This window comes from Oncorhynchus nerka, linkage group LG8 (assembly GCF_034236695.1).
Source record: "Oncorhynchus nerka isolate Pitt River linkage group LG8, Oner_Uvic_2.0, whole genome shotgun sequence".
NCBI classification, from domain to species: domain Eukaryota; kingdom Metazoa; phylum Chordata; class Actinopteri; order Salmoniformes; family Salmonidae; genus Oncorhynchus; species Oncorhynchus nerka.
Genome location: NC_088403.1, coordinates 43,188,326 through 43,209,464, shown reverse-complemented (window position 1 = coordinate 43,209,464; position 21,139 = coordinate 43,188,326). Strand labels below are relative to the sequence as shown.

Here is a 21,139-nt window from a genome sequence, read left to right as displayed (position 1 = left end):
TAACTCTCTTGCACTGACTCTACCCACACACTCACACATACTTACACTGACATCCTAACACACACACTACATATGCCCACACACACATAGCACGTGCACACATACATACTGACGCCACACGCACACTCACACTGACACACACATTCAAACTCACCACATATTCTGCAGCTACTGTCTATTATCTTTCCTGTTGCCTCGTCACTTTCCCCCTACCTATATGTACATAGCTACCTAAATGACCTCGTACCCCTGTACATCGACTCGGTACTGGTACTCCCTGTATATAGCCATGTTACTTTTACTCGTTATTGTTCAAGTTTAAAATGTAATGTTTTAATGTCATATGCACAGTACAGGGAAATGCCTTTCTTGCAAGCTCCAAACCCAACAATGCAGTAATCAATATTAACGTAGCACTAAAAATAACATAAGGTAGAACAAAAACACACAAGAAATAAGAAGAACACAAGAAAGTATGAAGATATATACAGTTGAAGTCGGAAGTTTACATACACCATAAACTCAGTTTTTCACAATTCCTGACATTTAATCCTAGTAAAAATTCCCTGTCTTAGGTCAGTTAGGATCACCACTTTATTTTACGAATGTGAAATGTCAGAATAATAGTAGGGAGAATGATTTATTTCAGCTTTTATTTCTTTCATCACATTCCCAGTGGGTCAGAAGTTTACATACACTCAATTAGTATTTGATAGCATTGCCTTTAAATTGTTTAACTTGGGTAAAACATTTTGGCTAGCCTTCCACAAGCTTCCCACAATAAGTTGGGTGAATTTTGGTCCATTCCCCCTGACAGAACTGGTGTAACTGAGTCAGGTTTGTAGGCCTCCTTGCACGCACACACTTTTTCAGTTCTGCTGAACTATATGATTGAGATCAGGGCTTTGTGGTGGCCACTCCAATACCTTGACTTTGTTGTCCTTAAGCCATTTTGCCACAACTTTGGAAGTATGCTTGGGGTCATTGTCCATTTGGGAGACCCATTTACGACCAACTTCCTGACTGATGTATTGAGATGTTTCTTCAAGATATCCACATAATTTTCCTCCCTCATGATGCCATCTATTTTATGAAGTGCACCAGTCCCTCCTGTAGCAAAGCAGCCCCACATCATGATGCTTCCACCCTTGTGCTTCACGGTTGGGATGGTGTTCCTCGGCTTGCAAGCATCCTTTTTCCTTCAAACATAACGATGGTCTTTATGGCCAAACAGTTCTATTTTTGTTTCATCAGACCAGAGGTTATTTCTCCAAAAAGTATGATCTTTGTCCCCATGTGCAGTTGCAAACTGTCGTCTGGCTTTTTTATGGCGGTCTTGGAGCAGTGGCTTCTTCCTTGCTGAGCAGCCTTTCAGGGTTTTTTAAAATTTAATTTATTACCTTTATTTTACTAGGCAAGTCAGTTAAGAACAAATTCTTATTTTCAATGACGGCCTAGGAACAGTGGGTTAACTGCCTGTTCGGGGCAGAACGACAGATTTGTACCTTATCAGCTCTGGGATTTGAACTTGCAACCTTCCGGTTACTAGTCCAACGCTCTAACCACTAGGCTACACTGCCGCCCTTTATGACGATATAGGACTCGTTTTACTGTGGATATAGATACTTTTGTACCTGTTTCCTCCAGCATCTTCACAGGGTCCTTTGTTGTTGTTCTGGGATTGATTTGCACTTTTCGCACCAAAGTATGTTCATCTCTAGGAGACAGAACACGTCTTCTTCTTGAGCGGTATGACAGCTGCGTAGTCCCATGGTGTTTATACTTGTGTACTATTGTTTGTACAGATGCACGTGGTACCTTCAGGCATTTGGAAATTGCTCCCAAGGATGAACCAGACTTGTGGAGGTCTACAATTATTTTTCTGAGGTCTTGGCTGATTTGTTTTGATTTTCCCATGATGTCAAGCAAAGAAGCACTGAGTTTGAAGGTAGGCCTTGAAATACATTCACGGGTACACCTCCAATTGACTCAAATGATGTAAAATTAGCTTATCAGAAGCTTCTAAAGCCCTGACATTATTTTCTGTAATTTTCCAAGCTGTTTAACGGCACAGTCAACTTAGTGTATGTAAACTTCTGACCCACTGGAATTGTGATACAGTGAATTATAAGTGAAATAATCTGTCTGTAAACAATTGTTGGAAAAAATGTTGTTAAAGAAATTTGTGGAGTGGTTGAAAAACGAGTTTTAATGACTTCAACCTACGTTTATGTAAACTTCCGACTTCAACTGTACAGGGTCAGTTCCAATACCATATTTACAATGTGCAAGGATACTAGAGTGATGGAGGTTGATATGTATAGGGGTAAGGTGACTAAGCATCAGAATATATGATAAACAGAGTAGCAGCAGCATAAATAATGATTGTATGTGAGTATATGTGTGTGCGCGATTGTGTAGAGTCAGTATAAATGTGTGTGCATGTTATGTGTGTGATGGAATGTAATTGTGTGTGAGTGTGTAGAGTCCTTGAGTGTGCAGAGACAATGTAAAAAATAAAATACAAGGGTCAACTCAGTCTGTGTAGCCATTCTGTGAGTTATTTAGCAATTTTATGGCTTGGGGATAGAAGCTGTTCAGGAGCCTGTTTGTGTCATATTTGATGCACCGGAACCGCTTGCCATGCAGAAGCAGAGAGAACAGTCTGTGGCGCTTGGGTGGCTGGAGTCTTTAACAATTTTTATAAAGGTCTTGGATGGCAGGGAGCTAGGCCCCAGTGATGTACTAGGCTGTCCGCACCACCCTCTGTAGCGCCATGTGATCGAGGGCGGTGCTGTTGCCATACCGAGCAGTGATGCAGCCAGTCAAGATGCTCTCAATGGTGTAGGTGTTTGTTGTTATTCGTTACTCGCTGTGTATTTATTCCTTGACACTATTTCTATTCCTATTTTTTTTGTATCTTTATCTTAACTCTGCATTGTTGGAAAAAGACCTGTAAGTAAGCATTTCACTATTAGTCTACACCTGTTGTTTACAAAGTATGTGACAAATAAAATATTATTTTATTTGATGTAGCCTATGTGTAGAAATGCGAACTAACACCATATTTAAGTGATTAGTGAGCTCTAATAGTAAACATATAGTACAATAGCACAGGTGCTGCCGCACCAGTCGATTAGTATTGAGGCAAAGGCCTGGGACAATGGTGTGAGTGTTTGGACTTTTGTCAAGCAGTAGGAATGGAAAACCTTGTTGCAACTTGCTGCTGCGGATTTTAACTTTCAAGGACTTGAAAACAGGATTTTAACATTGACAAAGAGTGGCCTAGGCAAAGTGGTGGGTGGTGCATTTACAGTGTGTGTGTGTGTGTGTGTGTGTGTGTGTGTGTGTGTGTGTGTGTGTGTGTGTGTGAGAGTGAGGCAGAGGTCCTGAGTTGGCGAGTTGTTTTTGTACAAAAAAAGGAGAAAGAAGAAGAAAGAAACAGATTGGGAGAGAGAGAGAGAGAGAGAGAGAGAGAGAGAGAGAGAGAGAGTGGAAAAGAGGAGAGGAGAAAGGGAGGGAGTGTTGCAAAAGATTCCAAAGGGGTTGTCTTGGAAACGGAAACGGCAGAGTGGAGCCCCACAATCCCCGGTGTGATTGGCGTCTGGGCGTTTCTGTCAGTCACGAACAGAGAAGACCAACACCTGGCTTCACCATACAATACACTCACACACAGTCACACACACTCAATCACACACCTGGCTGCACCATACAGAACACACACACTATTTTCACACACACCACACCTGCAACCCAAAGGCCTAAAACACACAAACACCACTCACCATACAAAACACACACATACTCTCTCACTCATTTACACACACTCCAAGGCTTGTAGGCCCCCACCAAGATGCACAATCACACACACCTGCGCTCCATAGGCCTATACAGAACACACACAAACACACACTCTTATGTAACATACTGTACACCTGCACCAAACACACTCTCTCCCTCTAACACACTTACACACACACACACACACAAAACACTCTTCAACACACCTGCCATCAAGCACATGCACTTAAACTCTTGCAGACACTGAGGTACCCAGAGAAAGAGAGAGAGACATTGAGAGTGAGAGAAAGAGCAATTTATAACGTTTGCCAGTCAGGTGTTGTCAGCCAGGTTACTCTCACAGAAACTGTCTCACCTATTGGGGGAACACACATACACACACCAACAGGTTATAACGTCTGGCAGCCAGGTGACTCACAGAAACTGTCTCACCTATTGCTCCTCTCTCACCTGAGCTCTTCCCATGGGTCACCTGTATCCTAGAAACCTCAGAGAGCAACTAAAGAATGTCAGTAGATTCTAAACTTCACTGCCACCTGACAGCACCATGAGCTGTTTCAAAGTACAAAAAATCGCTTTAGAAGTGCATTGAATATATTGGTAAAATGAAAGCACCAATTTACTGTATACACTAGGTCTATATTATCCAAAGATAACCACTTTAGCGATTAATCCATGTATGACTTTTTGATGGAGCTTGGAGAGGAGCATAGACCTGTAGTTACAGGCTCGACATCACTTAAATGTTGACAGGTCTGTATCCTTTCCTTTCAAAATAATGGTATGAAAGGAAGGATGATGTTGGGTACTGGGGTAAATAGAGAGACAGCATGCCCCTCGTAGGTTTGGGAAACATTAACAAAGACCTATTCCTTTGGAACTGCAGCATAAGAAAAGCTTCTATTTGGACGAACCAACAGACCTTTTCCTCGTTCTCGTGGAACCCCACCGTGATTCTGTGCGCCATTGTAAGCGTATCAATACCATGTATAGAAGTCATGGACGTCTTTATAGGCTAACAATCGTTTGAACGATGCCAGACGTCTAGAAAACGAGCAGACACGCTCACAGACACAACAAACTAATTTGGTAAACGTAATTTGTCATTGTGGCTGTTGTTGTGGACTGAATTAGGATTGTGTGAATTTGGTTCCAAGCGCAATAAAAGTATCCTTGTATAAAATAGCCTTTAAATGATTGTCTTAAAAATTATGATGAAAACAAAAGTAGATTAAATATGTTAAAATGTATTCATGTTTGATCATTTGTTTACATTTGGTCCGTTTTGCTCGTAATCGTGGAAGCACAAAAAGTAAAACGATTTTATGAACATCCATTTATGCGCATGCTGGCTGTGTGCCAAACTGCAAAGGCCATGATTTTAAAATCTTTATTCCAAATAAGTACAGCAGAAGTCGCACTTTTAAATGAGTGTGTGCGGGATTATTACTTTTTCTCATTGAAAAGCACCCCGTCCTTCACACACTTTCTATCGCTCATCAACAAGTGCTCCACTCCTCAGTGCCTCCAGCGCATGCAGCTCGCGCCCCCTCCTATAGTTAAGCAAATGAGCGCGCGCACGGGGAAGCCTATCGCGCTCGAGGATTGGTCCGGACCCTTCGAATACAATTATCTCCTGAAAAACTGCACGATTGAAATGGAATCACTTTTTTTGTCATCACGCAGGACTCTTCAGTTTACAGAATTGAGTCTCTACAGGTGGTTGTCTGCAACCCTGTGCAGAAAGAAATAGGCTTACAGACTGAAGGGGTTTTAAATTCTATTTTTTATTTTAAATGCGCAAACAATCCCTCAGGTTTTATCTCGCTTGATTTATGTAGCCTAATGACTGCTTCACACACCGACTCGTAATTTATTCCCAGTTGTTTGAATCGGGTGTGTCTTCTAATTAGTTGATTTGGAACACTTTGTGCATTCGGTTTCCACTTGTCATTCTAGAACGGAAAACCACCCGGTCAAAAGCCGACAGGTAAGGTGACAACGGCTGTGACTGTTCGTTTTTTAAATTTTTTTATTTTAACTTGATTTATTTTGAACTGAGACACTTTACAAGTTCCAGACAACTATGTATAACATGATGGAACACGAGTTGAAGCCCTCTGGGCAACAGCAGTCGCACCAAACCGCCATGTCTCCGGTCACCGGCAACTCTCACCCGGGGTCCAAATCCCTGTGTCCTCCGGGCGGGGACCCCATGGACAAGGTCAAAAGACCCATGAACGCATTCATGGTCTGGTCTAGGGGCCAGCGCCGCAAGATGGCCCAGGAGAACCCCAAGATGCACAACTCTGAGATCAGCAAGCGGCTGGGCGCGGAGTGGAAGCTACTGACTGATGCTGAGAAGCGGCCATTCATTGACGAAGCAAAACGCCTCAGGGCGGTGCACATGAAGGATTACCCCGATTATAAGTACAAACCACGCCGTAAATCCAAGCCCCTGCTCAAGAAGGACAACCAGATGGGAAAGTACCCTCTCTCTGCCGGGAACCTGCTGGCCGCCGCGCAGGGCCAAGGTGGGAGCCCCAGGATGGAGAGTTACGGGTGGGGCCCGGCGGGAGGCTACGCCGGGATGCAGAGCGAGGCCCTGGGCTACACTCAGCAGCTGCACCGCTACGACCTGTCCGCGCTCCAGTACCCCCAGGCCATGACCGCAGCACAGACGTATATGAACGGCGCCAACACTTACAGGTAGGATAAGCTATGGTTCTAAATTCCATTCCACATGTTCTGATTCTAATGCCTAATTGAGAAGGACAATGTTTTATAGCTTTCATGTAAATCCAGTTTTGATAACGAGAGTTTAATGACAGTGCTCGTTCGCCAGTTGCCACCTTTGTAATCTGACACCTGCATTTGCTGAGTTTATTGCGTATTGTATGAAAAGGTCACCCTCAATATTTAACTTACCTCAACATTTGAAAGCATGTACCCTTTTATATAGCCTAGACAACGTTTCTTATCTGATTTGGAACCAATTATAAACTTGTCAGTGGCTCGGCAGCCTGAAGTTTGCCAATTTCCATCTTCTCGTTATTGTGATCAGATTTGAGCTATTCTGAAGACACCCACTTTCTCTGCTTTAAACCAGTGGTTGCTGCAGAATCAATGTTTCACTAAATCAAGACTTATTGTTAAATCACATTACTTTAGACCCAATTACTGCAAGAGTAGTTTATCACATAAAAAAAGGATATAGCCTGCTGTTTTTAATGGACCATAAATTATTAATCGCCCAACATGGAATAAATTATTTAACATTACTTCTGCATTTTGATACATTTTATTAATGCAGTATACAATCAGTACAGGTCCAGCCAGCTTCATGCCTTGTCAGTGTATTTCAAAATGTGTTTCAGATAATGAGCATGATGGGTTTTGAATTACCAGAGTTGCTCAAATTTAGTTAAACACTTCCAACATTCTCACACACATTTGATGAATTTCTGTAAACATTTATAATCTGATTGGCAACAAACACATGGGATCTAACTGGATTTGCCTGTTTAAAACTAAGATTAGAACCCATGCCATGACTCACAACCCTCACCCATCCAGCACAGAGCCATAACGTTTGTTTTGTCTTTCTCCCAATTGTTTTTCAGAAGATTACTTTGTATTTTTGTTTTTCAGAAATGCTAAATATAATACCCTTTTTTAAGGATAAAATATTTTATTTTTTTAAAAGTTTGACCTGTCATTTAACCTATAATTTATTAAAACATTCTACCTTATGTCTTTAGAACTTGGGTTAATATTTTTTACTTTTTTTTTTTACCTTATTTTACCAGGCTAGTCTCATCGAGATTAAAAATCTCTAACAAGAAACCGGCCAAAATAACAGCGCACAGTTTCACACTTGGAACATAACACAAAGCGCTGCATTTAAAAAAAACATACAATTGGTTAAGTGTAGGTTGTTTACTTGTTTTCAGGCCTGTGGATGGATTGTAAGAGCATGTGTAGAGGCCCACTCTATGGGAAAGCTTTGTGTGTGGTCCTTTACCCACAATCCTCTAGTCTGCATCAGTGCCTTCTCCCAGGCCTCTTGCAAGGCCTCTTGCAGAGACACCAGTGATTCATTTAGTTTCATTTTTTTAAATGCATAATTAACACATTCACACTGCTTTTTCGTGCTTCCAATGTAAAATAATTCCTCCCTGATATCTTTAAGTGCCTTTTAGTTGGTTTATGATTTCTTTAACTGAGAATATCTGCTGTTTGCTTCATGGTGCTGTAGTTGGTGGCCTAACTAGTTTGGACCTGTCCTGTCCCCAATCCCCATCCCATGCTGTTTGTAAACAGACAGGGTGGATTCCATGGGCTCTCCCTCACATCAGATCTATGCATGTCTGTCTGCACCCAGTATAATCTATTGCATGCTCCTCTTCTGACTGTCATGCAGGAGTAATTATTTAGTTCAGATGGGTCTGTCTTGGAATCAATGTGAATCGGCGCTCTTTATTTGACAAATCCACTCTAATAACCCAAAGAAAAGATTGAATTTGTTGCAAATTTAAGATAACTGAACAATTGGATACTTAATAATCGGTCTGTTCTTTACGACATGTTTCGGATAATAAATGATTTGTATTGAACTGAGTAGACATGAGTCTGTCATGTGGAATAATCTAATCGGGTCTGCGCTATGTGTTACGTGTGTACCTGAGATTTAGTGGCAAGGCCCAATATGGCATACTGTAGCATAACATTCATATAATTTAGTCAATAACAGCATCTCTCCTCCCCCCTCTCCTCCTCAGCCCCATGTCTTACAGCAGCAGCCACCAGCAGCCCAACCCAATCATGTCCATGGTGAAGCCAGAGCCAGTGTCGCACTCCCCGACTGGTGGACCTAACCACCACCGCGGGCCTCTCCAGGGGGACCTGCGGGATATGATCAGTATGTATATCCCCGGAGGGGACACCACTGACCCGGTCTCCCAGAGAGGCGGCTACAGCGTCCAGCAACACTATCTCAGTGGGACTGTGCCTCTCACTCATATCTAGGGATTGGTGGGGATAGTGACTGGGACTCAATGTGAGTGTGCTGGCTTGGAGAGGCTCAAGGACACCAGTTATGTCACACACGCTTGGCACAACATTGTCAGACCCACTCATTATGGTCCCGTGTTGCGTTTATAAAAAAAAGTGACTTTATATAAAAAGGTTATTTTTCTACCTCTGCATTTTGACTACAATAATGAGCCCCCCCGTCGTCCATCCTGTCCTCTGTCCCAAGACTAGGTTGTTTCGTTCAGTTGCCAATCCACTTCTTGGACGGAGACCCTTTTCAATTAACTTCTCATTATGATGGACTGCTGTACTGTACATAGACATTATGATGATTAAATGTTTGTTTGTGTACATATTTTTTCCCCTCTGACAAAAACTGAGCTTGACATCAAAAGCTTCCATTCAAAAACGCCCAGGCCCCTATGTATGTAACACAGCACGTGACTGTAGTATGTTCACAATTGTTCCATTGTGTTCGGTCTCCTGTCTTGTCCTACTGGCACAGTAGTGTCGGTCCCTCGGGTTGATCGGTAATCATCATGAACTAAACCAACCATGGGGGGAGGGGGGGGGTGTCCCAAATGGCACCCTATTCCCCATATAGTGGTCTACTTTTGACCTGGGCCCTGCATGGCCAAAAGTAGTGCACTATAAAGGGAATAGGGTGCCATTTGACATGCAGGAACAGGGGGGGCCCCACCACGGGAACGCAACACACTGGGAACCGGGTCACTCAATCACTATTCTCCTAAGGCCAGTGACATACAAATCACATGACCCACCACAAGGATTCTGAGGATTGTGATTCCTTAACTGGTTTTGTTTGTGTGGCCCAATGGGGCCTCTCGGAACATCTCAAATCAACTAACTGCTTGCTAGTGCAGTGAAATGGGGAGACCAAGGGAGAAATGCACAGAGTATAACTTGAATGAAGTGACTTATTTTTTTAAAAATATACAAGTATGGCCACTTGGTGCCTTCTACTGCTTTGAGTAAACGCGCTTGTTTTTAAAGCCAATCCAATTTCCTAGGATGACATGGTATAGTCTGGACAATCTTATGAGTTCATTGGATCCAATGGAAACAAGTATGTGAGATGAACTGGTGTGTTTAGTAGTACTGTATGTTCAAACCCCATGCCAATACATTTTGGTTTGTCTTCAACTTTTATTTTTTACGTTGAAGGAAAAATCCACTCATTCTTTTGCCATTTTCTTCTCCTTTTCATTAGTCCAATGTTGAAACAGTCCCCAAATGTTTTGCATGTCAGCAGTCAAGTTTTCGAGAAGAAAAGTGTCACTTGCCACATGATGTGGCAAGTGACACTTTGCCTCTAGAAAATCATAACTTGACTGCTGACATGCAAAACATTTGGGGACTGTTTCAACATTGGACTAATAAACAACTCCAATAGTTTGCGCTGTACTTTAACATAACCTCCTGCTGCTGCAATGAGTCTTACATTTGAACATAATTGTTTGCATTAGTCATCCATTTAAAAAAAAAAAAACTTGTTTTGTAAATGCTATTAGGAGTTGTCCCAAGTTCATAATGTTTATTGTTCAGATACCCCTGTTGTATTCTGCAGGTTTTAAACTGTGTTCATAGAATACAATTAACTGAATGACATTTTATACAAATGCTGCATTCATTTAAATGTATTTTGTAAAAATACAATTCAATAGCTTTTTCTCTAGCTCGGCAACTGTTTGTATGGATTTCTACTTATCCAACCAAGCACAGTTACTACATTCTGCCCAGGCAACTAATGGTAGAGAATAAAATCTATTAATTTTACAATAAGTGTCTCCATGTTCTCCAGCTTCTCAGTTTCATATTTCAGTTGCCTGCTGCTTAAGGTCTTCAGATAACACGTTCCACTTTCCTTTTTATAATTCTACAAAATGATTGACAAAAAGGAGTTGGCATAAAGTTTTGTCTCAAGTTTCCTGTTGTAACAAGACTTGAGGGTTAAATGTAATTTGTCTTTGTTTCATCTGACAACACCCTCTAACTAATTTATGAATAGTAAACCAGTGCTGCTAAAAGTTTAGAATCAATTTTAGAATTATTTGCAGTCTTAAACTGCAAGTGGGTACATTTTTAGGCTGTGGAAGTGGTAGAACCACATCAAATTACAACCATTCTGGAACTGTCATGTTCCAACAGTCCATTTTTAGTATTGTAAAGTCCACTAAAGAACTTGCATAAAAAAAGGAAATAAATCAAATTATTTTTGGTTGGGTTTAAATACTATAATTTATATGAAAGGAATCATGAATGTTTTATTGCAATCCAAGTGTGTAAAACGTAACTTTTTTTGAATTTATTTAGTTGTCTAATCCTTGTTTGAGAGTTGCAACATTTGATGTGCATTGTGTATAAATAAACAATTTAAGACCCCTATACTAAGGGTATTTTTAACTCATTTTCATATGTGGCATGGATGACAAGTATTAAAACGTTTTTAAATCCTCTGGTCTCCATATATTTTCCTTGCATCTTTTCAGCCGTGTTTTTTACATTAAGCAATTTTATTTTGTTCTCTAAACGTTTACATTTTAGAAGTGCACTCCATTGTAAATCAGTATAGCATTTTCAGAATGATGACGCACCATTTACAGGCTATTTGGAAATTCCTGGCACAAGCTACAATTGCCAGTATGCATAATGCGTAAGATTACACGTCAGCTTGGTAGGTCGATTCATCCATCGGTGAAGGTTTTTGATATTGGGCTCATTTGGAGCATATTTTGTCAGGCAAAGTTGAGAAATAAGAGCATAATACAGGCTCTAAACAATGCAATTACTTAATCCAATATTTTAAAACCAACAAAAGTGACTGCTAATGTTTTACAACGCGTTATCAATTGTTCCTATTCAGTTTTGGCCACTCAGCTGTTTGAGTGACCTCATCTGTTCTCGATCATTACAGAAAATAACCATAGGCCTGACATCAGGCGCTCAATCAAAACGAGCCGGGTTTTACGTTTAAACAGTGGCACCACAGGTGGACACCATTATGCTTGGGGATGCTTAACATAAAACTTCGGAAGGAGGCGGACAAAAAAACGTTTGGGGAGATGGGACAGGGGCGTCCGGGTGGAGGAGAGGCGCGGGGGGAGTTAGAATGATTTAGGGTCGATCATTTACTTTTCTCCCCGTCTTTTAAATTTCACTTCTCCCCCCTCTTGCCCAACCCCTCCCCTTCTCCGGAGAGAAAGCGGGTGGCTGGCCCACTCATAATTGCCCGTTTCGGAGGCACATTGTCCCTAGCTTTTGAGCTCGCAGGTGCACATAGTAAAGCCGCGGAGTCTTCGGCGACTCCCCCGGAGAGCTTTGTTCCCTTTCTCTCGCTCCCCCGCGGAGCAGAAAATTAGCGTTGCATTCGGGGGCTTTATCGCCCCTTCTCTCCAGATCAGGCTTAACCCTTTCACCGCCCGTCGCCATTCTCATGGAAATCGGAGAGCCTGCGCAGGCTAATCGCAGGGTGGAGGGGAGGATGGGAGAGCTATGGGGATGATATGAGTGGAGTGGGGCAAGGGAGGGGAGTAAAACCCACCATCTCTCCCTCTCTCAATATGACATTCAAGACCCAACTAACTACCAACACGGCCTGTCGTTTCCCTGGCAACTCTGAACTCAAGGCTGCGAAACTAGCCAAGAAAGTGCGTAAATTGGCCCACAAAACACTAGCCCCGGCCCATGACCGCGTGCACCCCTCGGAATATTAATTTGGGCCAAGCAGTTGGAGATGTGAACAATATGGTCTATTCCTAAATAAGGGTGCAATAATTGAAACACACTAATTGGGAAGTTGTGTATGGAGGGGAGAGATATGATACCATTTTGTTTGCGCCAAATGGTTAGCCAGATGGCATGAGTGGTGGAACTGTGTAGCAAGGACCCTTTTAAACTTAAAAGTGTAGGCTCATACTTTTGACAGCATTCATGTATATTGATCTGTATAAATTGACAAAGGTCCACTCGGGCTCCCTGCATCTCAGCGCAAGAGGAGTCACTACAGTCCCTAGTTCGAATCCAGGCTGTATCACATCCGGCCATGATTGGGAGTCCAACAGGGCATCGCCCATTGGCCCAGCATCGACCGGGGTAGACCGTCATTGTAAATAAGAATTTGTTCTTAACTGACTTGCCTATTTAAATAAAGGTTAAAAAAAAGTTTGTTGTCCCACTGCATGACGGAAGTTAGATGATGGCCAGCCTGTACGTTCCGAGGGTTGTTGAGTTTGGTGAGAGGACATGGGGGTAGGAGGATTTTCTGGTAGAATACATTCAATATCTTAGCAATGGGCAGTGAGGCTTCAACAAGTGGTTGCCATGGATTTGGTGAGCCAGGGCTAAACAAGTGCGTGCGAGATGCTGGCGGTGTGACTTTTAAAGAATTATGAGAAGCTGTGGTAATCAGAAAGTCTTCTCTATGACTCAGGTGGTAGGTTACAATACGCTCAGTTCTTTTTTTATGTCGAAGTTGACATTTGCTTTTTCTGATGCTGAGACATTTCTTACTCATAAGCCTAAACTCATTTGCTGTGATATATCCTGCTTTAAATTAATGCACGCGCAACGACTGGTAGGCCTAATTGCGTCTCTCTTATTTGATCAATGAGCAAGTTGACATTTGCCTTGTCTCATACTGTCTGAAACGTCTCTTACTCATAAACACATTTTGCCGCATAGGCCTATCCCACTGGGTAACCCACGTAATTTTAACGTGGATAATTGAGCAATATTTGGTTGAGATGTTGATCAATGAGATTAAAACCTATATTCACCCATTCAAAATAGAGCCAAATGTTAATTGAATTTCCAATGTGTTATCACTATGCTGTCAACCGCCTAAAAGCACAATCAAAATCTAATGCAAAAACAATGTCTGACTTTTGGTTTAGTTGTCAACCAAATGTCTATTTACTGTATTACAAAATAAAAATTGAATTGAGTTTGGTTGACAAGCCAACCAAATATCAACTTTTAAAATGAATTTATCTACTGCTTGGATAGATTCCATCTGAGCCACTGGCTTAATCCCATTCTTTATTTTTGGTTGATTTGAAGATGTGAATCCAACATATAATTTATTAACTTGTTAATAAGCTATTTATTGTATTTTAAAATTGAAATTTAACTGTATGGTTGCCAACGCATCCAAATATTAAAATATTAAGGAGATGTATCTTCTGCTTGGAAGGTTCCATCTGTGCCACTGATTTAGTCTGGCTTTAATTCCAGTTTGTCTACAAATTAATAATTAATATGTTGGATTCACATCTCCATCTCAACCAAATATCTAAATAAAAGGACCAAATATAATAAAATCACACTTAAAATACCACTAGGCACACACTGGTTGAATCAACTGGCTTTTTACATCATTTCAACAGATTTCCATTGAGCCAAAGTGGAATAGAAGTTGAATAGAAGTTGAATTGACATCTTTGCCTAGTGGGATGCACTTGAAAAAAAGTTTGATTTAGTCCTATTATTTAACTTGGATATTTGGTTGAAATGGAGATCATGAATCCAATATATCAATTAAGACAAACTGGAATTAAAGTGATGCTCCAGAACTTTGTATATTTTCAGCCAGTAATTTGAAAGGTGGTGCTCATGAGGTAAAACATCATCCAATTGTGTATTATGTCATACAATTGTATACTACGTCATCCATTTTGTATGATATGTTATGTCCTGCAAAATAGTTTAATAATATATACAGTACCAGTCAAAAGTTCAGACACACCTACTCACATTTATTTATCTTTACTATTTTCTACATTGTAGAATAATAGTGAACATCAACACTTTGAAATAACACATATGGAATCATGTAGTAACCAAAAAAGTGTTATACAAATCAAAACAACTTGATGACAGCTTTGCACACACTTGGCATTCTCTCAACCAGCTTCATGAGGTCGTCACCTGGAATGCATTTCAATTAACAGGTGTGCCTTGTTAAAAGTTAATTTGTGGAATTTCTTTCCTTCGTAATGTGTTTGAGCCAATCAATTGTGTTGTGACAAGGTAGTGGTGGTATACAGAAGATAGCCCTATTTGGTAAAAGACCAAGTCCATATTATGACAAGAATAGCTCAAATAAGCAAAGAGAAGCGGCAGTCCATCATTACTTTAAGACATGAAGGTCAGTCCATCCGTGAAAATGTCAAGAACTTTTAAAGTTTCTTCAAGTGCAGTTGCAAAAACCATCAAGCGCTATGATGAACTGGCTTTCATGATGGACCACCACAGGAAAGGAAGACCCAGAGTTACCTCTGCTGCAGAGGATACGTTCATTAGAGTTAACTGCATCTCAGATAGCAGCCCAAATAAAGGAAATAAAGTAACAAGTAACAGACACATCTCAACATCAACTGTTCAGAGGAGACTGTGTGAATCAGGCCTTCATGGTTGAATTGCTGCAAAGAAACCACTACTAAAGAACACAAATAAGAATAAGAGACTTGCTTGGGCCAAGAAACACGGGCAATGGACATTAGACTGGTGGAAATCTGTCCTTTGGTCTGATGAGTCCAAATTTGAGATTTCTGGTTCCAACCACCGTGTCTTTGTGAGACACAGAGTGGGTGAAAGGATGATCTCAACATGTGTGGTTCCCACCGTGAAGCATGGAAGAGGAGGTGTGATGGTGTGGGGGTGCTTTGCTGGTGACACTGTCTGGGATTTATTTAGAATTCAAGGCACAAATAACCAGCATGGCTACCACAGCATTCTGCAGCGATATGCCATCCCATCTGGTTTGCACTTAGTGGGACTATCATTTGTAATTCAACAGGACAATGACCCAACACACCTCCAGGCTGTGCAAGAGCTATTTGACCAAGAAGGAGAGTGATGAGTGCTGCATCTAATGACCTGGCGTCCACAATCACCCGACCTCAACCTAGTTGAGAAGGTTTGGGATGAGCTGGACCACAGATTGAAGTAAAAGCAGCCAACAATTTTTCAGCATATTTGGGAACTCTGTTGGGAAAGCATTCCAGGTGAAGCTGGTTGAGAGAATACCAAGAGTGTTCAAAGCTGTCATCAAGGAAAAGCGTGGCTACTTTGAAGAATTTCAAATTTCAAATATATTTTGATTTGTTTAACACTTTTTTGGTAATTACATGATTCCATATGTGTTATTTCACAGTTTTGATGCCTTCACTATTATTATACAATGTAGAAAATAGTAAAAATAAAGAAAACCCTTGAATGAGTAGGTTTGTCCAAATGTTGGACTTGTACTGTATATCTATATTGCAATTCACATGATAGTGTATGAATCCAATTCGTACAATATGTTACAAATTTGTTGTGCTTAAGATCCCAGACTGCATCTTTAAAGCCAAACTAAGTTAGTGGCACATATGTAACTATTCAAGCAGAAGATACAGCTGCTTCAAATGATGATATTTTGTTGCATCGACACAATTCACTAAATATTCACAATTCCCTAAATATCCTAACATTTGAAATCAACCGAAGCTTGAAACCCTAGGCCTATTTAGTCTATTTTTTAGAAGAATCTTTGGTTAAATTGAAACAATAACTGTTGATGACTTTCAGATGCTATGTAGGCCTAAATAGCATTATTGATGATGTGTGATAAAGTATGGTCACATTTCGTTTACTCTGTTAAACCTACACTGTTAAAAAAAAGGTGCTATCTAGATCCTAAAAAGGTTATTCGGCTGTCCCCATAGGAGAACCCTTTTTGGTTCTTACCTGGAACCAAAAAGCGTTCTCCTATGGGGACAGCCAAAGAACCATTTTGTAAGCATTTTTCTAAGAGTGTACACTTTGGAATGACTACTATAGCAACAGTGAATATATTTAGTTTCTCACGATAGCACATTGGTAATAGTCAGTGACAACTATCATAGCTAAGCTGGGCTGGGCCTAGTTAAAACCCTGGTCAGTGTTATCCGGTGTACTTGGGACGATCCTACCCTAATCCCTAACCCTAACCTTAACTTCTTATGGCTGCAGGGGCAGTATTGAGTAGCTTGGATGAAAGGTGCACAGAGGTGCCCATATTCAACAGCCTGCTCCTCAGTCATAGTTGACAATATTTGCATATTATTATTAGTATTGGATAGAAAACACTCTGAAGTTTCTAAAACTGTTTGAATTATGTCTGATAACAGAACTCATATAGCAGGCAAAAACCTGAGAAATTCCACATCCTGTTTTTTTTCTAGGGGTGGCAGATTTTCAACCAAGCTCTCATTGAAATTACAGCGAGATATGGATGAGTTTTCACTTCCTACGCCTTCCACTAGATGTCAACAGTCAATAGAACTTTGTCTGATGACTCTAATGTGAAGGGGGGTCGAATGACACAGGAAATCGTCACCACTGCCACGAGTTGACCATGTATTCACTATGCGCGGACACAGGGGAAGGACCTGCGTTCCACCGGTCATCTGAAGTCATTCAGCCAAAGCCAAAGCCCTGACTTGAACCCAATCTAACATTTCTGAAGAGACCTGAAAATAGCTGTGCAACAACGCTCCTCATCCAACCTGACAGAGCTTGAGAGGATCTGCAGAGAAGAATGGGAGAAACTCCCCAAATACAGGTGTACCAAGCTTATAGCGTCATACCCAAGAAGACTTGAGGCTGTAATCGCTGCCAAAGATGATTCAACAAAGTACTGAATAAAGGGTCTGAACATTTAAGTAAATGTGCTATTTCAGTTTTTTTTTTATACAGTTGAAGTTGGAAATGTACATACACTTAGGGTGGAGTCATTAAAACTTGTTTTTCAACCACTCCACAAATTTCTTGTTAACAAACTATAGTTTTGGCTAGTCGGTTAGGACATCTACTTTGTGCATGGCACAAATAATTTTCCCAACTATTCTTTACAGACTACAGATTATTTAACTTATAATTCACTGTATCACAATTCCAGTGGGTCAGAAGTTTACATACACTAAGTTGACTGTGCCTTTAAACAGCTTAGAAAATTCCAGAAAATAATGTCATGGCTTTAGAAGCTTCTGGCTAATTGACATCATTTGAGTCAATTGGAGGTGTACCTGTGGATGTATTTCAAGGCCTACCTTCAAACTCAGTGCCTTTTTGCTTGACATCATGGTGAAATCAGCCAAGACCCCAGAAAAAAAATTGCAGACCTCCACAAGTCTTGTTCATCCTTGGGAGCAATTCCCAAACCCCTGAAGGTACCACGTTCATCTGTACAAACAATAGTACGCAAGTATAAACACCATGGGACCACGCAGCCGCCATATACCGCTCAGGAAGGAGACGCGTTCTGTCTCCAAGAGATGAACGTACTTTGGTGCGAAAAGTGCAAATCAATCCCAAAACAACAGCAAAGGACCTTGTGAAGATGCTGGAGGAAACAGGTACAAAAGTATCCATATCCCCAGTAAAACGAGTCCTATATCGACATAACCCGAAAGGCCGCTCAGAAAGGAAGAAGCCGCTGCTCCAAAACCACCATAAAAAAAGTCAGCATACGGTTTGCAACTGCACAAAGATCGTACTTTTCGGAGAAATGTCCTCTGGTCTGATGAAACAAAAATAGAACTGTTTGGCCATAATGACCATAGTTATGTTTGGAGGAAAAAGGGGGAGGCTTGCAAGCCGAATAACACCTTCCCAACCTTGAAGCACAGGGGTGGCAGCATCATGATGTGGGGGTGCTTTGCTACAGGAGGGACTGGTGCACTTCATAAAATAGATGGCATCATGAGGGAGGGAAATTATGTGGATATATTGAAGCAACATCTCAAGACATCAGTCAGGAAGTTAAAGCTTGGTTGCAAATGGGTCTTCCAAATGGACAATAACCCCAAGCATACTTCCAAAGTTGTGGCAAATGGCTTAAGGACACCAAAGTCAAGGTATGGGAGTGGCCATCACAAAGCCCTGACCTCAATCCTATATAATATTTGTGGGCAGAACTGAAAAGGAGTGTGAGAGCAAGGAGGCCTACAAACCTGACTCAGTTACACCAGCTCTGTCAGGAGGAATGGGCCAAAATTCATCCAACTTATTGTGGGAAGCTTGACTTCAGCTGAATATATTTGCAAAAATCTGGTGTATTGTTTTCGATTGATTAGGGGGAAAAAATGCAATTTAATCAATTTTAGAATGGCTGTAACGTAAAAAAAAGAATGTGGAAAAAGTCAAAGAGTCTGGATACTTTCTGAATGCACTGTACATTCTCCAGTAGGATGTGCTGCCCAGCCTATTGTTTGTTTTTCTGAAAGTGGATATAAGTTGAAGATCTGACATTGTTTTAAATGTATAAATTGAAAATTAAACAAGGTTTGTCTATGTTGAAATTTGGTTACCATGATGACATAATCCTGTGGTTGAATTGTCACCCTCAAAACAACAATCTCTGACTGATTGATTTTTCAAATCCAGTGTATTTTCCATGTCACGCTAGGTTGACAAATTACTTTGAAACAAAGTTGATTCAACCAATTTCTGCCCAGTGGGATGTAACCTTTCCTGCTTTTAATTCATTAATGTGCACCAACTGGCCTACTTGGAGATTGAGAATCATCGAAACACAAAAACAGAAACACGTTTTCTCTTTAGTCAACATTGCTGCAGGAAAACTCACCACATCAGAAGTCGTCATGGAAACTCCTCGCGCATATTATTTACCTGCATTCCTTGAAGCCTACGAACCACTCCTCTCTTGCACGCAAAGCAGGGCAGAGCAAACACCTTCCTCACGCTCCCTTTCTGCAACCCCGCCCGCACAGTGCGCACACATAGCCTACGTAGAGCTATTGGCAAGGATTTGAGCATCACAGAAAACCCATGCTATAATACAATTGAACACAGTCAATTGCAATTGCACAACTTCTCATGTCTTATGTGCATATTGTTTTTACATGTCAAATAATTTATCGCTATTTGAGGTTTACACACAAGCTTACTTGGACAATACAAGTGTCTATAAATTGGACAACAGTATCCCAACAAAACACAACCCCACACATATTAAAGCGGCAATCAGCAGTAGAAACAATAGCATCGCGTTTTCTCCTTGTTTCAGTAAAAAGCTAAGGATGGGTCAGGAGAAACGTTACCACTCTCAAATGAATGGACAGAGCTATGGATGCAAGGACTGACCATCCATTATATACAAATTATAGTTTTAATCATGTTTTGAGGCTATGTTTACATAGCCTACATTTACTTTGTTTACAAAAAATGTAATAAAACAAGCTTATATTTTGGGGTCTGATGGGGTATGGCAGTTGAACCAAGTCTTTTATAAGTTATATTCTTCAAGGATCAATGGGTCTATATCACAAAAATGGATGTAGCAACTGCTGATTGACCGTTTAAGAACATAAAATGTGCACATTTTAAATAAGCTTTTAATAGATAGGGGGCTTAACAATTGCAGTAGGTAAGGGGCCTAGGGGCTTATCACTGGTCATGGGGAGGTTAACTACAGAAACACAGGCCCCAAAACCTATAAGCTCATACCCCATCACTGACTGTCTGTGACTGACTACAAATCAACCACTCCTTTCTGCACAGGTCATTGAAAGACCTGCGTTGTTTGCTCACAGGTAAGCGAGTGGGCGTCCGTTTCTGGCGCAGCACCGACACACACACTATGCCATGACACACACACGCACTCACACACGGTTGGCTGCAATGTCACTGAATGCCTAATCTTCCGCATTTTCACAGGTTCGCACCTGAGTACCCCAAGTCACGCAATAAATCAAATAAAAGGTTCTTTGTCACATGCTTCATAGACAACAGGTGTAGACTAACAGTGAAATGCTTACTTACGGGTCCTTTTCCAACAATGCAGCATTAAAGATTTCATTAAAAAATCACATCAAATAAAACTGGGTAATAACAGGATAGCTTAGGGGGGGAGTAAGGGGTACGTATGGGGTAAATTGAGCATGGGGACAGTAAAATTGTGCCTCATGGGGTAACTGGGAGATGGTGTCCTGTGACTGTGTGTGTTGGTGCTGGTAGGTGAAAGTTTAATGTTGTGGTATATCTTAAATGTATGCCTACATTCAGATATAGATATCGGTTCAATATCCCTTACCCTTCAATTTCTTGACCAGTTGTCTGAGACAGGGATGTTGTTTTTATGTGCCAATCCAATGGCAACTTCTCAACATTTGAGGCTACTAAGCCCATGAAACTGGTCCTCGAGATTCTTGATATGTTTAGCATGCTCAGATTCCATGTCAACAGATAAGTCCTTCCCACTGGGCACACACTGGTTGAATCAAAGTTGTTTCCACGTAAT

The 21,139-nt window shown here is 41.0% G+C and overlaps 1 protein-coding gene across 2 annotated transcripts; it reads left to right on the top strand.

Annotated features, from left to right (window-relative positions):
- The first annotated feature begins 5,452 nt into the window (after positions 1–5,452).
- Positions 5,453–9,402, top strand: LOC115133331 (transcription factor Sox-19b-like). Of its 2 annotated transcripts, XM_029666452.2 has the most exons (3): positions 5,453–5,791; positions 5,876–6,510; positions 8,583–9,402. In XM_029666452.2, the coding sequence occupies exons 2-3, from the start codon at positions 5,888–5,890 to the stop codon at positions 8,827–8,829; spliced, it is 870 nt and encodes a 289-aa protein (XP_029522312.1). In that variant the 5' UTR covers positions 5,453–5,791; positions 5,876–5,887; the 3' UTR covers positions 8,830–9,402. The 2 variants fall into 2 exon arrangements, with proteins under 2 accessions (XP_029522312.1, XP_029522311.1); XM_029666451.2 differs by having other exon boundaries at positions 5,453–6,510.
- The last annotated feature ends 11,737 nt before the right edge of the window (positions 9,403–21,139 follow it).

Excerpts from the sequence above, each read along its gene's own strand:
- LOC115133331 (XM_029666452.2), top strand. The coding sequence starts at position 5,888 with ATGTATAACATGATGGAACACGAGTTGAAGCCCTCTGGGCAACAGCAG. Across the intron at positions 6,511-8,582 it reads AACGGCGCCAACACTTACAG|CCCCATGTCTTACAGCAGCA; the intron begins GTAGGATAAGCT and ends TCTCCTCCTCAG.